Here is a 17,499-nt window from a genome sequence, read left to right on the forward strand (position 1 = left end):
AAAATGGCCCTGGTGAGGGGCTATTTTGAAATAGCAGAAGTGGAGGGTCTACACACGCCTTATTTCGAAATAGCTATTTCGGAAGAGGCATTATTCTTCAGAGCATGAGGTTGACAGAAGTCAGAATAAGCCTCCCATTATTTTGAAATAATTTCAAAATAACGGAATTGCTGCGTAGATCCGTGCATAGTTATTTCAGAATAACGGCCGTTATTCCGAAATAACTTTGCTGTGTAGACACAGCCTTAAAGCCCAAGGCTGGGATCCCCAACATCTGAGATCTAATCTGGGTTCTGCCATTTGCTCCCCCTTTGATTCACTTTCCTCATCTGTGCACAGAGGTAATAATAGTAACCTAATTCGCAAGGGATTGGTGAGGTTTTGACCCGTTCATTAATGCATCTCAAGGACTTTGAGATGCTTGGGTGGCAGCTGCTTTGGAAGTCTTGGCCAAATTCAGCCATGACGTACCAGAGATGCTGATAGAGATCCGTGCAGTTATCCCAGACACGAATTCACCCCAGGATGTGCCCATTGGGACCCATAGTTAGCCAACGGGAGTTGCATTTGATGTATGTGTACAGTTTAGTTCGATGGGTTCATGTTTATTGTTGATCATCAGACTCTGCCATCAAGGTTGAAAACTGCCTTCTAGCCTCCTCACATCGCAAGTCAGAAGTGACAATGTTGTTATCACTGCTGCTGTGCTGAGGCAGGGCTCAAGTCTCACCTCCCCTCTGCAAATTACAACGCTGACTGTCTTCTCATTTCCCTCTGATGTGACAGGCCCTGGGAGAGCCCAGCCACCACAAGATCTCTGCTCCCAGCACAGCTCTGTTCCCATGGGGGGCTTTCTGGGACTCCACAGAGAGTTAATGAAGGTCAAAACCGACCAAAGATGCCATTTTGGGGCTGGGTCTTGTGAGACTGCAGAGCTCCTTTGCTGTCTGTTTCAGTGGGAGGGGGGCATCTTGCTGGACTGAGTGTTATTGTGACCTCCACACTTACTCGTGGCACTGAGACCACTCACAGGGGGAAAGAATGAGTCTGCTCTACAGCCTGAGCAGGTTCCAGCTGTAGAAGCTCATGATTGGCGGTCCCAAGTTCCGTTCCGCCTGTGGGCATTACACTATATTTGTGAACGCCATACGTGTGTCTCTCACCAGTTTCCAGCCAGATTCTTTGAGTCTGTGCTCCACCCTCATCCTCCATGGTCAGTGCTTATATTAATCTTCTTTAAATCTGGATCAGATACATTGTAGATAACAAGGTGGAAGTTTCCACTCCCTTCCCCTTCCATTGCTCTCTGAAATGGCACGACATTAATGTGCACTAGGGAACGTTTAGTGTGCACCAGCAAGTTCTCCAGGGGCCAGAGGGCATGCAACTCAATGGTGCACTTCACAATTCACTCCCTTCTAGCGCACAGTGCCACGCAGTACAGGCAATCCTGAGACACTTCTGTCTTTTCCGATTCACGTATTGGGAGGGGGCGTCTCAGTGTCTCAGCAACTGTGTGACGATGCACCCTTCAGCTCCGTCACCTTTTCCAGATGCCTGAGCCCAGGACTGGGACCTAGTCATTACTCTAGTCTGCCAGCCGTTGACTCTCCTTGCAATCGCTGAACAAATCACTGAGCCTCCCTGCCTCAGTTTCTCTCATTTTGTAAATTGGGAATAACGATCCCGAGCTCACATGGGTATCATGAGCATTCACTGGTTGCTAGTCCCAGCGCGCTTTGAGGAAAAGAAGCACTGAGTGTTATCTTCTCCTTTATTCCTATTTTTGGGGCAAGTCTATGCATCAAACACTGTGTGGGCACGGCTGTACTGGAGCACTTTAAAGGAGCTCCTCTGTACCGATGGGAGAGAACTCTTCCATCAGCATCATTAAGCCATCTCCACACGAGGCAATAGATGTGTGGGTCTCCCGCCAACATAGTGCTGTCTACACTTGGGGGGGAGGTTAGGTCAGGGGATGTTTCACACTGGGGCCTGCCAGGAAGGTGGGGAAGGAAGCAATTGCCCCATGGCGATTCTAAAGGGCCAGGAGCCCCGCGTCTTTCAAATCATGGGTATTCCAGACAGCTCTTAGGACTGGGTGGGGAGCCGGCTTGCTGAGGGCTGGCTGCCCTGTCCCTACCTCTTCTGCCTGAAGCCCCACCCCTTCCACGAGTGTGGAGCTGGGCTCCTCCATCTTGCCCATCGGCCTGGCCAGGCTGTGAGCTCCCCTGTTCACCCCCAAGCGATGTAGTTCTGCTGTGATAAGTGTGTCATGTAAACCACACGGCTACATCTACACTGGCATGATTTTCCAGAAACACTTATACCGGAAAAGTTTTCCGTTAAAAGTATTTTCGGAAAAAGCGCGTCTAGATTGGCAGGATGCTTTTCCGGAAAAGTACTTTTTGCGGAAAAGTGTCCGTGCCAATCTAGACGCGCTTTTCCGCAAAAAAGCCCCGATCGTCATTTTTGCAATCAGGGCTTTTTTGCGGAAAACACTACTGGGCTGTCTACACTGGCCCTTTTCTGGAACAGTTTTCCGGAAAAAGACTTTTGCCCGAACGGGAGCAGCATAGTTTTTCCAGAAAAGCACTGATGATTTTACATTAGATCATCAATGCTCTTCCAGAAATTCAAGGGGCCAGTGTAGACAGCTGGCAAGTTATTCCGGAAAAGCGGCTGATTTTCCGGAATAAGTGGCCAGTGTAGACACAGCCCACCTGTCTCTTCCTTTCGCCTTTTGTGGCCTTCAAACATGTTGCCTCCTGAACTGTGTGAAAAGAAAGATTCACGGGTCAGTATGTGCCAAACACCTCTCTTTAGTAGGGCCATTCTTAATTTTTGAAAAATAACCCACCACTGTCTCTTTAAATCTCTGTTTTCCCTGAAATACCACAGGGTTTCCCCAAAACCATAACTCATTCCAAGCTTGCTGGGAGCTTGATGAACCTGTGACATGCACAGGATCCCTGCTAACTTCCCCTGAGAGCTCCTCTTAATTGTGTTCCTCCATTGATATCTCAGGACAGTCATTTGCACAGTCTCTCACTGCAGGATTCTAGACTATACCGGAAGGCTGCAAAAATTACTAAGAATGGTCAGACTCTCTAAGGGGCGGTTTTGAGAGCAGTTCATCATGAGCCTGATGGAGCCATTCAGATTTAGAATACAGAGCATTGCATCCTAGGCACAATAGCAGATAACCCACAAGCATGATTATGACGGTGCTTTCTGGCTATACAATCTCTTAAGCTTTGAGAGGTTTGCTGGCTAGAGTTTATCTGCAAAGCAGAAGCTATCATTTGAGTGTCTCATGAGCCAATTTGGGATGTTACAGCTTTTATTCACAGTGGTATACGTTTTGCAAGAATTAAGTGAGTTCCCCTAATAGCCAGATGTGCCCATTTATAGAATCGGGGGTCAGCATCCCTAAAAGAACCGACAAATGCACTCATGTAATAAAATAAATATTTTTATTGGTGTTTCTGTCCTGCAGGGCTGGGCAAAAACTGTGATAAAGTTGGTTCTCTTTAGAATGTACTATGTCTTCTCTATGTCTCTGGTTAAGAAGTAACGTGTTGGTTAAGATGATTAGAGCTGTTAAAAAGAGGAACAAATTATGAATGTGTCCCTCTGTTAATAACAAAACCAAACACTTCCACACAAGGGGGAAAAATGAAAAAATGTTTCTGATGAATGTTCTTAATTCCATTTAAAATGTTATAAGGGGCATTTCTCATTTCCAACCAAATGTTGACCAACTAAAGCCAACCCATATCACCACACCTGGGTTGAAATCTTTCATCCCACTGAAGCAGAGATTGGCAATAATTTTGGGCCAGGGGCCACTTCAGAAATGTTTGATGTGGCCCCGGGCAATCCAGAAGGGGTGGGGCCTAAACCAGAAGGGGGCGGGGCCAGGATTCTTCTGGACTACCCCACCCCCAGACCATGATTGGTCTGGGGGTGGGGAAGCCCCTTTGTCCCCCCTTCCCACTAGGCATCCATGCCCTTGGCAGGGTGGGAAGAGGCTTCACACGCTCCCCCACCCACAGGCCAATCAAGGCTTGGGGGCGGTGGAGCACAGGAAGCCTCCTCCCGTCCTGTGAGGAGCACGTGGCACTTTGAAGTGCCATGTGCTCTTCGCAGAGTGGGAGTAAGTTTTGTGCACGCCCCCACCCGCAGACGTTAATTGGCCTGGGGGCGGGGGAGCAGCAGTGCCTTGGCAGGCCGGATCCGACCCGCAAAGGCCCTTTTGCCCCACCCCTGCACTAAAGCCAATGGGGGAGTTTTGTCATGACCTTCAGTTGGGCCAGCGTTCCACCCAGCAGGGTTTTACTGTTCTTTGCTCTGTGAAATCCCTGTCCTGAAAGCTTTGCAGCTGAAATATTGGTAGTTGCCCAGATCTGGAGCTTTCACCTGCCTAACAGCCTGCTTGCACCAATTTGGTTGTTGGTTTTGTTTATTTTCAGGTGTTGGGAGGACATACGCAAGTCCCCGTCTTGGTGGATCATCAAAATTCCTGTTGTGGGTTCTATTTCGGTAACGTATCAGCCACCTCCACTGGCTGCAAAAGCCCTCGTTAGTGAAAGCTCAGTGCCGAGGTTATGCACTGGTGTGTGTTCCGTAAACGGCATATGCCAATAGTCAGACATAGCTGGAGAGACTCACTAGAAACCAGCATTGCCAAGCATTGTCTTCAGGGCATGGGCCAACCTAACTAATGAGGGGGAGAGTTAGAAAGTAAGTTTCTTGGGGAGCAGGTTATCTGAAACTGGCTAATGAAGGGCTTGTTGTACGTTCCCCTGGGACAGCTGATGCTGGCCATTCTCAGAGCCAGGATACTGGGTTAGTGGAACCACAAGCCGGATCCTGTCTGGCAATTCCGGTCTCCTACTGGAACTAATGCAAGAAGAACAGATGTGTCTTTAGGAGAGTCCCATTTGCAAAACCAGTCCACACTTTAAGAAATGAGTCTGTTCCTGCAAGGTGTTGAGCCCTGCCTGAGGGCGACAGCCTTCCCAAAGGAGACTTTGGGTAAACTAGACTCCAGTAAGAGTTGAGGACTCTTGGGAAGTGTCATGAGGCATGTTGCACTTCGGTCCTCAAGCTCCCTTAACACTTCATCCGGCAGCATCTGGGAGGAATGGAAGAGAGCTCAGATACTGCAGTGGTGGGTGAGGAAACCTCTGATAGCTGGAGGAGCCTTTCAGCTCAGTCTCATCCTGAGATATTTAAGCCTTCCCCTGATGGAAATGTCCTAAAGATTTTAATTTTTAAAAAATCACTTTTCCGTAAGTGTTTTGCATCATCCGTTGGAGTCTAATAGGAAACCTGCTATAGGTTTTGTAGGTTAATTTCTCAAGGGGCTTGATCTAATTGCCACTGAAGGCAATGGGAGACTCTGACTTTTTGGTCTTTTTGTGAGAGCCAGAAGAGACCGTAGAGCCCCACCATGTTTCTAAAGAATCTATCCTTGGTTCCATCCTTGTTCCATCCTTGTTAATTCCATATAACGTCTCTGTTTGGGTCTCCAACGAACATGGGTACATTTGTGAGCAAGGGTCTGATAGACTCCTAGAGCTGGAAGAGACCTTAGTAGGTCATCGAATCCAACCCCTGCCCAAGGCAGGACCAACTCAAACTAAATCATCCCAGCCAGGGCTTTGTCAAGCCAGGACTTAAAAACCTCTAGGGATGGAGATTCCACCATCTCCCTAGGTAACCCATCCCAGTGCTTCCCCATCCTCCTGGTGAAAGAGTTTTTCCTAATATCCAACCTAGACCTCCCCCACTGCAACTTGAGACCATTGCTCCTCATTCTGTCATCTGTCACTACTGAGAACAGCCTCTCTCCATCCTCTTTGGAACCCCCCTTCAGGAAGTTGAAGGCTGATGAACTTCAGTTCAATATGGCTTTGAGTTTATTCCTCAAATGCCAGGCAAACACATGGGAGGGAAAGGGAAAAGGAAAGAACAGCAAGCCCTGGTCAGCACTAGGGAGTTATTTTGAAATAACTCCCCTTATTTTGAAATAATAAGCAAAGCGTCCCCGCTACCAAGTCTGTTATTTTGAAATAACAGATGGGTTATTGTGAAATCTGAGTTCCTGCTTTCATTAGGGAACAATGCTTATTTTGAGATAGTGGTAGTGTGGACATTCTGTTGCTGTTATTTCAAAATAACTACTCCCCAGAGTTATTCGAATTTATTACTCGCTAATGCTCCCTTATGTCAAGGTAGCACATCCATAATAAGGGCATGTTTACACAGCAGGGTTAAACTCAAAATAAGCTACGCAACTTGAGTTACACTAATCGTGTAGTTTAAGTCAAAATAGCTTATTTTGACTTTTGGCCCTGTCTACACAGTAGTTATTTCAAGACAGAGCACTCTTCCCCTGACTTCCCTTACTCCTCATACAATAAGGGTTACAGAAGTCAAAGTAAGAAGTCCTCCGCCTCAACATTATTTCAACATTATGTCAAAATAACTGCTTGTGTGTAGACATAGACTATGTTATTTCGGAATAACGTCGGTTATTCTGAAATAATGCTGCTGTATAGACATAGCCTAACAGAGCCTGCCTCGGACTAATTTGTATATTTTGCTATTTTGATTTTGTTGTTTCAGGAGTTATTATTTCAAATTTAATTCTTATCTGATGTGTGTCAAGATATTAGTCCTGCTTTTCACAAGGGGTTGGACTCGATGACCTGAGGTCCCTTCCAATCCTGTGATTCTATGATATTTGTCTTTCAGAACGACTGGTAGATCCGTTTTTCTCTTTTCCAGCCTATGTCTAGACTACAGGGTTTTATTGGAAAAAGATACACAAATTGCGCTCTGCAATTTGTGTACCTTTTTCCAATAGTTTTGTCAGAAGAGTCTTTTCCAAAATTTGGCCCATCTACTCTGGGCCAAATTTCAGAGAAACCTCCTCTTTTGGAAGAGCCCTCTTCCTTCTGGAAAAAGGAAGACAGGTCTTCCAAAAGAGAGCATCTACTCTTCTGCAAAAACAAGTGGAAGAGCAGGCACATTCCCTGGATGTGGCAGAGTTTTTCCAGGATACCTCCTGGAAAAACCGCATAATCTAGACATAGCTTCAGTGTAATCTCCTTTAGAGAGAAATACACTCTATTCTCCTGAAATGGAAGGACTACTACTTTGACTGTTTTGTTCAATAAAACAAGTTTAAACCTTTTTTCTCAACACAAAACAGACCCTGTCCAGTAATTATTACTTCTTTTTGCACTCATCAAATAAATAATCACTAAATCCTGTCCACTTGCATTTAACGGTGCCTTCCCTGTTCATTCTCTCAGCCACCCGGGGCTTGACACAGTCAATGCTATATGCTGCAGAGATGTTTGGGAAGCTGCTCAGGTCTTCTGTTCAGTTGCTATAATTCGCATGGTCCTGGAGCTGATTAGAATGCGCTCCCGTATCTAAGTGCCTGCGTGTCTGGGACAAGTCTCTTTTCTTCTAGCTAGGAAACATGATCGGAGACAATGATGAGCAAAGTACGACAGATAAGATTAGGGTAATTAACCATTGGCACAGATTGACCAAGGGCTGTGATAAATTCTCCATGCCTTAGATAATTTAAATTAAGAGTGGATAACTGTCTCGAGCCACATCTTCACTACGTGGAAGATCAACGCTGCCAGGGTCGATCTATCAGAGTTTCATTTAGTGAGTCTAATAAAGTCCTGCTAAATCAAACTCAGAGGGTGCCCCCATCAGTACCAGTACTCCTCCTCCTCACAAGGAGTAAGGGAAGTTGAGGGAAGCATTTCTCCTGTTGACCTCCCAAAGTGGAGAACACGCAGAAACTCAAATTAAGGTACGTCGACTCCAACTATGTAATTAACATAGTTTGTGTTGCGTATCTTAATTTGACCTTCCCCTGTAATGTAGACCTGGCCTAAAAGAGAGGTTCTCTGGCTCATGCACAAGTTGATGAGTGAGATCTAGGAATCTCTAGCCTGTGCTATGCAGGGCTCAGACAAGATGAGCACAATGCTTCCTTTTGGCCTTTCCATCTGTAATTTAAGAATCACTTGGGAGGTCAATCATAGTAAAGGAAAAGGAAGGAGATTTTGTGCCCTTGAAATTCACATCTGGGTTTCAAGTTTTCACTGGTATGTATCATCTACTACGTCTCAGTTACACCAAGCAGCAGCGTTTGGTGGTTAGGGCACGGGTGTGGAAGTTGGAGAAACCTGAGTTCTAGTCCTGCCAATGACTGTGTGACTTTGGGTGAATCCCCACCTGCCTGTACCTCAATTTCCCCTGTCTGCCTTTACAGATCACTTTACGGAACTCCTTGCCAGCGGATGTGGTGATGGCTAGGACTTTAACAGGATTCAAAAAAGAGCTAGATAGATTCAAGGAGGTTAGATCTATCGATGGTTATTATCCAGGATGGGTAGGAATGGTTCCCTAGCCTCTGTTTCTCTGGAAATGGGTGACAGGGGAGGGATCACGTGAGAATTACCTCTTGTGTTCCCTCCCTCTGGGGCATCTGGTATTGGCCACTGTCAGAAGACTGGGCTAGATGGACCATTGGTCCGACCCAATATGGCTGTTCTTATGGTCTTGTGATCCTCAGATGAAGATCAGAGTTGGGATTATAAAGATAACTCAGGGACACCAATAGTTTTATACTTTTACCTAGTCTGGATTCAAAGGCAGTGTACCAGTATTACCCATGATGTTCATAGGTAGCAGGTTTAAAACAAACAAAAAGACATATCTCTTCATGCAGCGCACAATCAACCTGTGGAACTCCTTGCCAGAGGATGTTGTGAAGGCCAGGACTTTAACTGAGTTCAAAAAAGAGCTAGGAAAAGCCCTGGAGAATAGGTCCATCAATGGCTATTAGCCAGGATGAATAAGAATGGTGTTCCTAGCCTCTGTTTGTCAGAGGCTGGAAATGGGTGAAAGGGGAGGGATCAATTGATGATTACCGGTTCTGTTCATTCCCTCTGGGGGCACCTGGCATTGGCCACTGTCAGAAGACAATATACTGGGCTAGATGGACCTTTGGTCCGACCCAGTATCACTGTTCTTATGTTCATTCCTTGCTGCCTAGCTCACCAACATGTACATGGAGAAGGCACACCTCGCGAGGCAGACCAGAAGCCTGTTTTCAGTTCTCTCTGATCCCGTGCCATGTATCTAGTTTTTGGTGCACTGCCCCATTCCCAGTCTGTGACGTGCCCAGCAGAGAGCCCCGTACTGCCGTCTACCGCAGGCTGTGACCTCCGTCGCTCAACTAACCGAAAGCTCTAATCCCGCCCCGTCGCCGGCCCCCCGCGCAGCAGGACGTCGTGCATAGCTGTGCTCTATGGGCTTGACATCATCATACTTGAGATGTATGACACAAAGTCCCAAGCAGGCTGATGTCAGGTCCAAAATGGCTGCCATCCTGTCTCGGTTTACCATGGGCACACAGAGTGGGGTTTTCTGCCTGTAGCTTGTTAACAACGGCTCATTCCATGGCCTGATCCTTGAGGCAAAAGGAATGTCCTCTAACAACCAGCTCTTTTCATGGCAGAAAGCGAACTGGTTGGTTTAACCCTGTTTTTTTCTCTCTCTCTCTCTCTTCTCCTCCCCATCAGGTGAACTTCATCCTCTTCATTTGCATTATCCAAATCCTCGTCCAGAAGCTGCACTCGCCAGATGTCGGGCACAACGAAACCAGCCAGTACTCGTAAGTCCCAGAATTGTTTTTGCCTCAACCATGCAGCATTGATGAGACCTGTCAGGCAAGGCTGTTTGCTTCCCCAGAACCATGCTCTCTGCCTCCCTTTGATTATCACAATCAGAAATGAGTTGAGTCGATCAAAGGTGTCTGAGAGTAGGGGATTGGGAGAAATGCTAAAATAATCAAGCGTATTGCTGTCAGACTGATCTTTTAGAAGAGTCAAGAGCCTCGCTCCTAGGAATAGCAATGAACAAGTGAACTGCATGATGATGCTTCATGAGAAGAAAACAGGTGCTTCATTTGTATATTCCCCATTAGCTAGCTTCAATTACAGCGAGGGGGGGGTGGCTAAAAGATTCCTGAGGCTATGGAGCAAATATCCAAAGCCTCCGTTGGTGTCTTGAAAGGACAAAAGTTCCCACCTTGCATTGTTGAGCATGCAAGAATGAGTTTGGCTTCATACCTGAAATGTTCTTGCACTGAACTACACGGTGTTTCAAATTCCATGCTTGAGCTGTATCCTTTTGGACAGTTTGGGTTGATAAAAGTGGGTGCCCTTCCCATCCAAGTCGCTGGATTTGTGCCTTCGTACACCATGGCTGAATTTGTCCCATAGCGCGAAATATGACCCTCAGGTACATCAGTGCAACCTGAGGGACGTCAGTGGAGTTGTGCAAGTGAAGCTGATGGCAGGATTTGGCCGTCAGTATCCAGACGGCTTCAGCCAACTTCAGGGGTTTGGTCTAGATGACCCAAGAGGCCAGTTGCTCATCATACTGGTGAATTCTTCCTGCCAAATCTGAGATAAGGATTTGTTTCAGTCTAACAGATTCTGGGATTTCACCCTCCTCTCTCCCGCACCCCCAAGTCAGCACTGTTAATTGAAGAAATAACTTGTTGGCACATTGACAGTGACTTTTGATGCTTGCCAGTCACATCCGAGTCCAAATCCCAAAGCCCAGGAGCGCTGCTGGCTCATTCATTAATGCCACAGCCATGGAGCTGCACTTCAATGGATTGTAAAACGGGAAGAGACTCCTCCTGGAAGAGCCTTTTGCAGCGGACAAAGCCCCGTGTTTTCTTTAACTTCACACTAAATTAGTTCCATTGTCATTCTATTCTGCATAACCTGGCTAGTCATTCAGTCATAGATGTAAAAGTAGCCATTTTCCTACAAAGGAATTTCACCACTCAATTACAGCGAGAGAGTGCAGAACTAAAATTCATCTACAACTTTGACACTATTACCCTGGGCTTGAATAAAGACATTAACTGGTTAACACATTACAAACCTAATTTCCCCCGCCTTTAACATCTTCATTTTCACATCAAAAGCTATGAATGGAATACATCTAGCCCACTTAATTAGCCTCGTTAATATGAGTCCTACAATTGGCATGTATTTCTTTTGCTAATATAAATATATATCTTGGTTTCTGTTATTTTCACTTCAACTCATCTGATGAAGTGGGTCTTACCCACAAAAGCTCATAATACTGTACATTTCTGTTAGGCTCAAAGCTGCCACAGGACCACTCATTATTTTTAAAATTAGACTAACACAGCTACCCCTCTGAGACTATTCTACATAGGTTCTTATACCACTTTCATTCATGCAAGCAACCAACTTTAATATCTGGCATGTGAGGGTCATTTTTTTCCTCCTCTCCCGCAGGGGGCTGGGAGCAGGGAATTGTGTGTGCAGTGTAGTGTGGTGGTAGGGTAGGGGGAGGTTAATGCACACACTGCTATGTGTGTGCGCTAGACAAGGCAGATGGAAAAAGTGTTCCTTGTACTTGCAGTGGAAGGTGGTGAGGGTTATGATGGTCCAATGGTCCTTAGCCCCAGGGGGAGTTCATGCCACAGTGTGGGCCCGGCCCCTGAGAAAGCTCTGTCTCCTGCACACATGAGTTTTATTCTTAGGCTATGTCTATGCTACAAGGTTTTTGCACAAAAACTTGTGGAGCGTCCACACCTCAAGCACGTTTTTGTGCAAGAAAATCGACAGAACTGAGGGCTTTTGCCAGTAGAGTTATTCCCTCTCCCTACGAGGCATAACTCCTTTTTGCACTACAGTTCTTGTACAAAAAGGCTGGCGAGGATGCTCCTGAGGGGTTTTTGCACAAGAGACCCCTATCAGCAAAAGCATAGGTGCTCTGATGGCCATTCTGCGAATGGCCATCAGAACTGTCTTGTGCAAGAGTGTCCATGCAATGTGGACGCTCTCTGGCACAAAAGCACATCGCTTTTGCAATGCACTTTGAGGTCTGGACATGCTTTTGCTCAAGATGCTTTTGTGCAAGAACTCTTCTGCCAAAGGCTTCTTGTGCAAAAACCCTGCAGTATAGACAAAGCCTAGAAATTGCATTGTGCCAGAATTGTCTGCCACTATATTTATCCCAGGGCATTAGTCAATCTTTTGGATATCCTGGATTCAGGCCATTGAGTGCCTTAACAAGAAGGACTGAGACTGAGAACTTGGCTCAGTATAGGAAGCAGAGGCCAGGTCTGGTGGCTTGTGTTAGCGCATCCTGCTGAGAAGAAGCACTGTTGTTTTCTGCGCCATTTGAGTTTCTCTAAAGCAGATGTTCTCATCCCGTGGCCATAGTCCAACCAGATGGTGACAAAGGTGTGTATAACCGAGGCCACAGCATCACCTGTCAGAAGGGGGTGGAGTTTCCTAGTCACTGGAGGTGACAGCAAGTGGTATTCTAGGGAACGGTGACTGACGTCCATGGAATTCTACCGCTTCTAGCTTCATGGCCCAGAGAGGGAGGGGAAAAAGCTGGGACTCCTCGCTCTTAAGCCACAGCGCACATTTTTCTTTCTGACAGGAGGCTGGCCAAATCCACCCTGCTGTTGATCCCGCTCTTTGGCGTCCACTACATCATGTTCGCCTTCTTCCCTGACAACTTCAAAATGGAAATAAAGTTGGTCTTTGAGCTTGTGCTCGGCTCCTTCCAGGTGGGTCGTCCCGGGGGCCTTGTCCCAGGCCACCAAAAAGTGGGGGGAGTCTCTCAGAATAGGGGGGGCCTTCATAAGGAAATGGAGGAACAGGGCTTCACCAGTAGATGCCCAATCTTGCTCCCACTGGAGTCTGTAGAGGTTTTGCCTAGGACTTCACTGAAGGCACGGGGTGCTACGGTTGTGCATTCTCACACCATCTTTCCCTCCTGGCATCCCAATATGTTTTAGTAGCATTTATTATTTATTACTCCAATAGCTTTATTGGCTAAATCCTCTGGTCTGTATTCAGATACCACTCAGGCTGCACTCTGTTAGCTCCAAAGGGAGGCAGAATTTCAATTGATGGCAATGAGGCTTGTTGCATGAGCTAATCCAGAAGGAGATGGTGAGAGGCAGTGTGGCCTAGTGGATAAGGCACTAACCTGGGATTCAGGAGCCCCAAGCACCAGTCACTGTTCTGCTGTGGTACAACTTTGGACACGACACTTCCCTGCCGGTGCCTCAGTCTTCCCAGCTGTGAAAGGGGGAGAATGATACAACCTTCCTTTGAGGCCTGAGGCTGGTGTGAGATAGGGATGAAAAAAAGCTGTGGGATATTTCCATTATTTGACACCTACATACACGGATGTCACTTCAACCGCCCTCAGCATTCTGCTCCCCAGGCAGGTCCCCAGTACTGCACAGAGATTGGCATTCACTGATGGACTTCCTCCCAGTGTGCAATTGGCTTCACCCAGCCTACTGCCTTCAGAACTGCCTACGTGCTTTATCACGTACTATACCATGAAATCACTAGCAATGCAGACACACGACTCACCATTTCACAGCTGAATTAGTGTAACCCACACACCTAGGCTATGTCTACACTCGCAGCTTCTTGCGCGAGTAATATGCAAATGAGGCTAAGCATGGAATATCACTGAGCTTCATTTGCAGACCTAATGAGCTAACATTTTTTTCAGAAGAGACTCTTGCACAAGATGGTGCATCTACACTGCCCCTTCTTGCACAAGAAAAACCCTCTTGTGCAATGCCATTCTTCCTGAAAAGTAATAGGTATAACGGCATTGCGCAAGAGGGTTTTTCTTGTGCAAGAAGGGGCAGTGTAGACACTTCTTCTTGTGAAAGAGCCTCTTCTGAAAAAAATGGTGGCTCATTAGGTATGCAAATGATGCTCGGCGATATTCCACTCTTAGCCTCATTTGCATATTACTCACGCAAGAAGCCATGAGTGTGGACATAGCCTTAGTGTGGCTACTGAGCAATGCAAGTGGTACCTAGACCACAGCAGCAGTTAAGACCAAGAGACCTCTACAGCATGGGCTGGGAGCCAGCTGGCTTTTTTTAGCTCAGAGGGTAGAGGCTCCATACTCTGCTTCAGAGGTCCCAGGTTCAAATCCACCTGGTGGCAGTTCCATATGGTGATGGGTGGGGCAGTTCAGAGCTCTCATTCCAGGCTGCCTGCAGACTCAGGTATACATCCTGAATCGGTTTGCCAGCTGTTCGCATTTGCAGTGTTATCTCCGCAATTGTAAGGGCCAGAAAGTGACTTTTTTTTTTTAAAGAAAGCCAAGATTCAGAAGAATATAATGTCACTGTCACAAAAAAGTCACAAAGTCACCCCCTGGGCATGACACAGCCTGAGTCCAGTCCTGCATGTTAGTAAAGGAGCTACAATCAAGCTGCCTCTATCTATAATGGGGGGACTGTTAGCAATTTCCAGTGTCCAAGGTTCTGACCAATTTAAATGTTGCCGTTCGGGTGGTTAGATTCTAAGTGCTTGTTCTCTCTTCCCTCCTCCCAGGGCTTTGGGGTGTCCGTTCTGTACTGTTTCCTCAATGGGGAGGTAAGAGCCACAGGGTGACGTGAGTGATGGAGATGGGCAGACTGAGCAAGGTTCCCTTCCTTGCATCAGCGCACTGGGGCAAAGCTCCAAAAGAATTGCATGTTGAAGCAAACCAGCCAGGCCATTTCCAGCTGTGGCCAGCAGATACGGGCTTGGCATGTGAACTGCAGCTCTCTGAGGCCGTATCCAGAACAGGCAGCAAGCGGAGGGTTCCCCTCCCTCCCACCTCCCGATGTGCCTCCATTCTGACACTGCGTGACCACGGTTGGGGGTGAGGGTGTGGCCACTCTTCAACCCCCTCAGGACTTGGCCTCTTTGCCAAGCCTGGCTCTGATCCTGTTGAAGCCAAGCAGGCTTTTGCCCTTGACTTCTAAGCAGCAGGATGAGCCCCAGGCTGGGGAGTGCAGTGAATTTTGTACCATGGAGCGTGTGTCCTCTGGAAACTGGTCTGAAACTCACCAAATGTATCTCATAAAAGCCCTGCACAGATGTGGGCTGGTAAGAACTTTTACTTTGAGCAGCAATCAAGCCAGTAAAGAGCGCAATGAAGAGATGGGGACAGCTATACAACTGAGAGCAGAGTTTATATCCCACCCTCCCTATTAGCTCAGGGACATTTGGGGATCCCTCTATAGTTCATCCTATGATTTCTGGCCTGAGAGTGCTGAAAGCCCCCTATAATTCAATCCATAGTTGAAAACTGCACCCCCTAGGGCAGGGGTGGGGAATTTCAGGCCTGGGGGCTGGATGCAGGGAAAAAATGTGTTCTTGAAGCTCTATAGTTAAGGTCATTAGAGGCTCTTCATTGTAGTAGCCACCCAGCCCAAAGATGGCTCTGTCCCTTCCTGGTGTGTTTCTTCATTGCAGGCCACTTAACTATAAAGGTCTTACTCACCGATATAGTTCAGAGCCATTTGTGAATGGGTCCCTTTTGGTCCTTAAAAGAGAGGGTGGTTCTCTTTATCCAACTCAGTGCCAGTTTGCCTTCTCCAAGGCACCATCCTTGACTTCCCACATTCAAGGCATGACTCATTCACACTTCCACCATAGTCATAGACTCAGAGCCAGTTATCAGCTTCCAGTAGGAATTTAAGGACATTTAAGGCTACGTCTAGACAGCAGGGCTATTTTGGGATACCGGAAGTATCCCGCAATTGCAATTCCACATCTTTAAACATGCCCGTTATTTCGAAATATCCTTCAAGGGTTCCGCAAGGGTTAAGAGATCTGTCAGAAATAGCGCTTTATTTCCAAACGTGGCACTGTGTAGACAGCGCCAAATTTCGAAATAAGCTATTTTGAATTTACCTCGAAATAAGCGACGCCATGTGTGCAGTGCAAATGGCGTAGCTTATTTCAAGGGAAGGGTGCTGTGTAGACGCCGCCTGAGGAAGGCAGCTTCCCCATTGCTGCTCAGAAAATGAAACCTGAGCCGCAGGAAGGGGTCCTATCCACTAACGTGCTTCTCCACCCCTGCTTAGGTGCAAGCTGAGCTGAAGCGGAAGTGGCGTAGGTGGCACATGGAGAGGTTCCTGGGCTCTGACATGAAGTATCACCACCCGTCCGTAGGAAGCAACGGCACCAACTTCAGCACGCAGATCTCCATGCTCACCAAGAGCTCGCCTAAGACTCAGAGGGGCTCTAGCTTCCAAGCAGACTTCTCTCTGGTCTGAGGGGGAGAAATGCTCACGCACCGAACCCAGGAGAGAGAGAGAGAGAGAGAGAGAAACGACCCAGGACTTTGTTGGAAGCTGAAGAGTTGTTTTTAAACAAGACGCTCCCCATGGGTCAAACAAAGGACACGCAACTGGAAACGCTGCTGAGCTCCTGAACAAGAAGAGACAAGTCAGGACACGGAGAATTTTTTTCTTCTTTCCAGACCTTCAACTACAGGCTTATCCCTGGGTGACGGGGGAACATATGCAAACTGGCTAGTAAACGTGTGCATGACTCCGTCTTGCCTGAGAGGGCCTAGGAAATTCTGAAAGGCTCGTGAATGGGGGGAGCGTGGGGGATAATTATTGGCTTCCCCAGGGCCAACCTCTCGGAAATGGATAGACACGAAGCACTTCAAAATGAGCCAATGAGGGAAAAAATTGCTTTCAACGTGCCAAGAGTCCGACCTGTAAAGGACAGCAGTGAGACAAGAAGGGGCTACAAACCAGAGGGGGAAAATGTAGCAGGGCGCAGCTCTGTGCACTTCCATATGCATTTCACGTTGCTACGAATCAGCTGAAAGGCCAGAAAGTCATCTCATCGGCTCCGGAATCGGAGTGGAATCTGCAGCTCCCCGACAATCTGTATAGCCCTTGTTAATAAAAAGCTTTCAGAGTTACCTCCTCCATCGACAATGCCTCCGAAATGTAGCTTGCTGAGGAGCTAAAATGTAAATGCCCTTTTCTGCACTATTCTCATTATAGTGTCTTTTTAAAAAATGGGACATGATAAACTTGCATGTCTAGGGCATGAAAACAAAGGATCAGTGCCAAACATGGCTGTGTTTCCCACAAAAGAAACCCCCCTGTGATTAAGCTTGCTATAAGACTTTGCATATTTGCATAGCAGGAGTCTTTTGGGGATTTGTAGGAAGGAGATTGGTTTATAATACATTGGTACCTGAATAATGCACACAGTGGGGGAGTGGAGATTTCGAACTCGTGTAGTGCTTGATTGAATCTGACCCTCTGTCAGGAACCACTAACCAGAATGAAGCTTAATAGCAGTTGGCAGAATTGGCCTCAACTTAGGTCCACCAGTAACTGGTGCTGCCGGACTTTGAAATAGTCAAGGGGGAAAAGTGACACTCTCAAATCGATCCCTCCTTCAGTTATTCCGGTCGGCTTTTATCCACCAATGAAGATGTTTCAGTGAAAATCATTTGATTTTCAATAAGTGTGATACCATGTCGGCTGCCTGCTTTTTAACCACCTTTCTGTGTACATATCAGGGAATGAGCCCCATTTGAAGTGTG

The 17,499-nt window shown here is 47.0% G+C and overlaps 1 protein-coding gene across 3 annotated transcripts in view; it reads left to right on the forward strand.

The window, feature by feature from the left end:
• Positions 1-16,380, forward strand: part of LOC102460507 (vasoactive intestinal polypeptide receptor) — a 169,498-nt gene extending 153,118 nt beyond the window's left edge. For all 3 annotated transcript variants that reach the window (XM_075922882.1, XM_075922883.1, XM_025183371.2), the window contains 5 exons: positions 4,476-4,545; positions 9,630-9,721; positions 12,550-12,679; positions 14,487-14,528; positions 16,010-16,380. In XM_075922882.1, coding sequence (XP_075778997.1) covers positions 4,476-4,545; positions 9,630-9,721; positions 12,550-12,679; positions 14,487-14,528; positions 16,010-16,201 — 526 coding nt within the window. In that variant the 3' untranslated portion in view covers positions 16,202-16,380. The remainder of the gene's footprint in view (positions 1-4,475; positions 4,546-9,629; positions 9,722-12,549; positions 12,680-14,486; positions 14,529-16,009) is intronic.
• Positions 16,381-17,499: the final 1,119 nt, after the last annotated feature.

This window comes from Pelodiscus sinensis, chromosome 2 (assembly GCF_049634645.1).
Source record: "Pelodiscus sinensis isolate JC-2024 chromosome 2, ASM4963464v1, whole genome shotgun sequence".
Classification (NCBI taxonomy): domain Eukaryota; kingdom Metazoa; phylum Chordata; order Testudines; family Trionychidae; genus Pelodiscus; species Pelodiscus sinensis.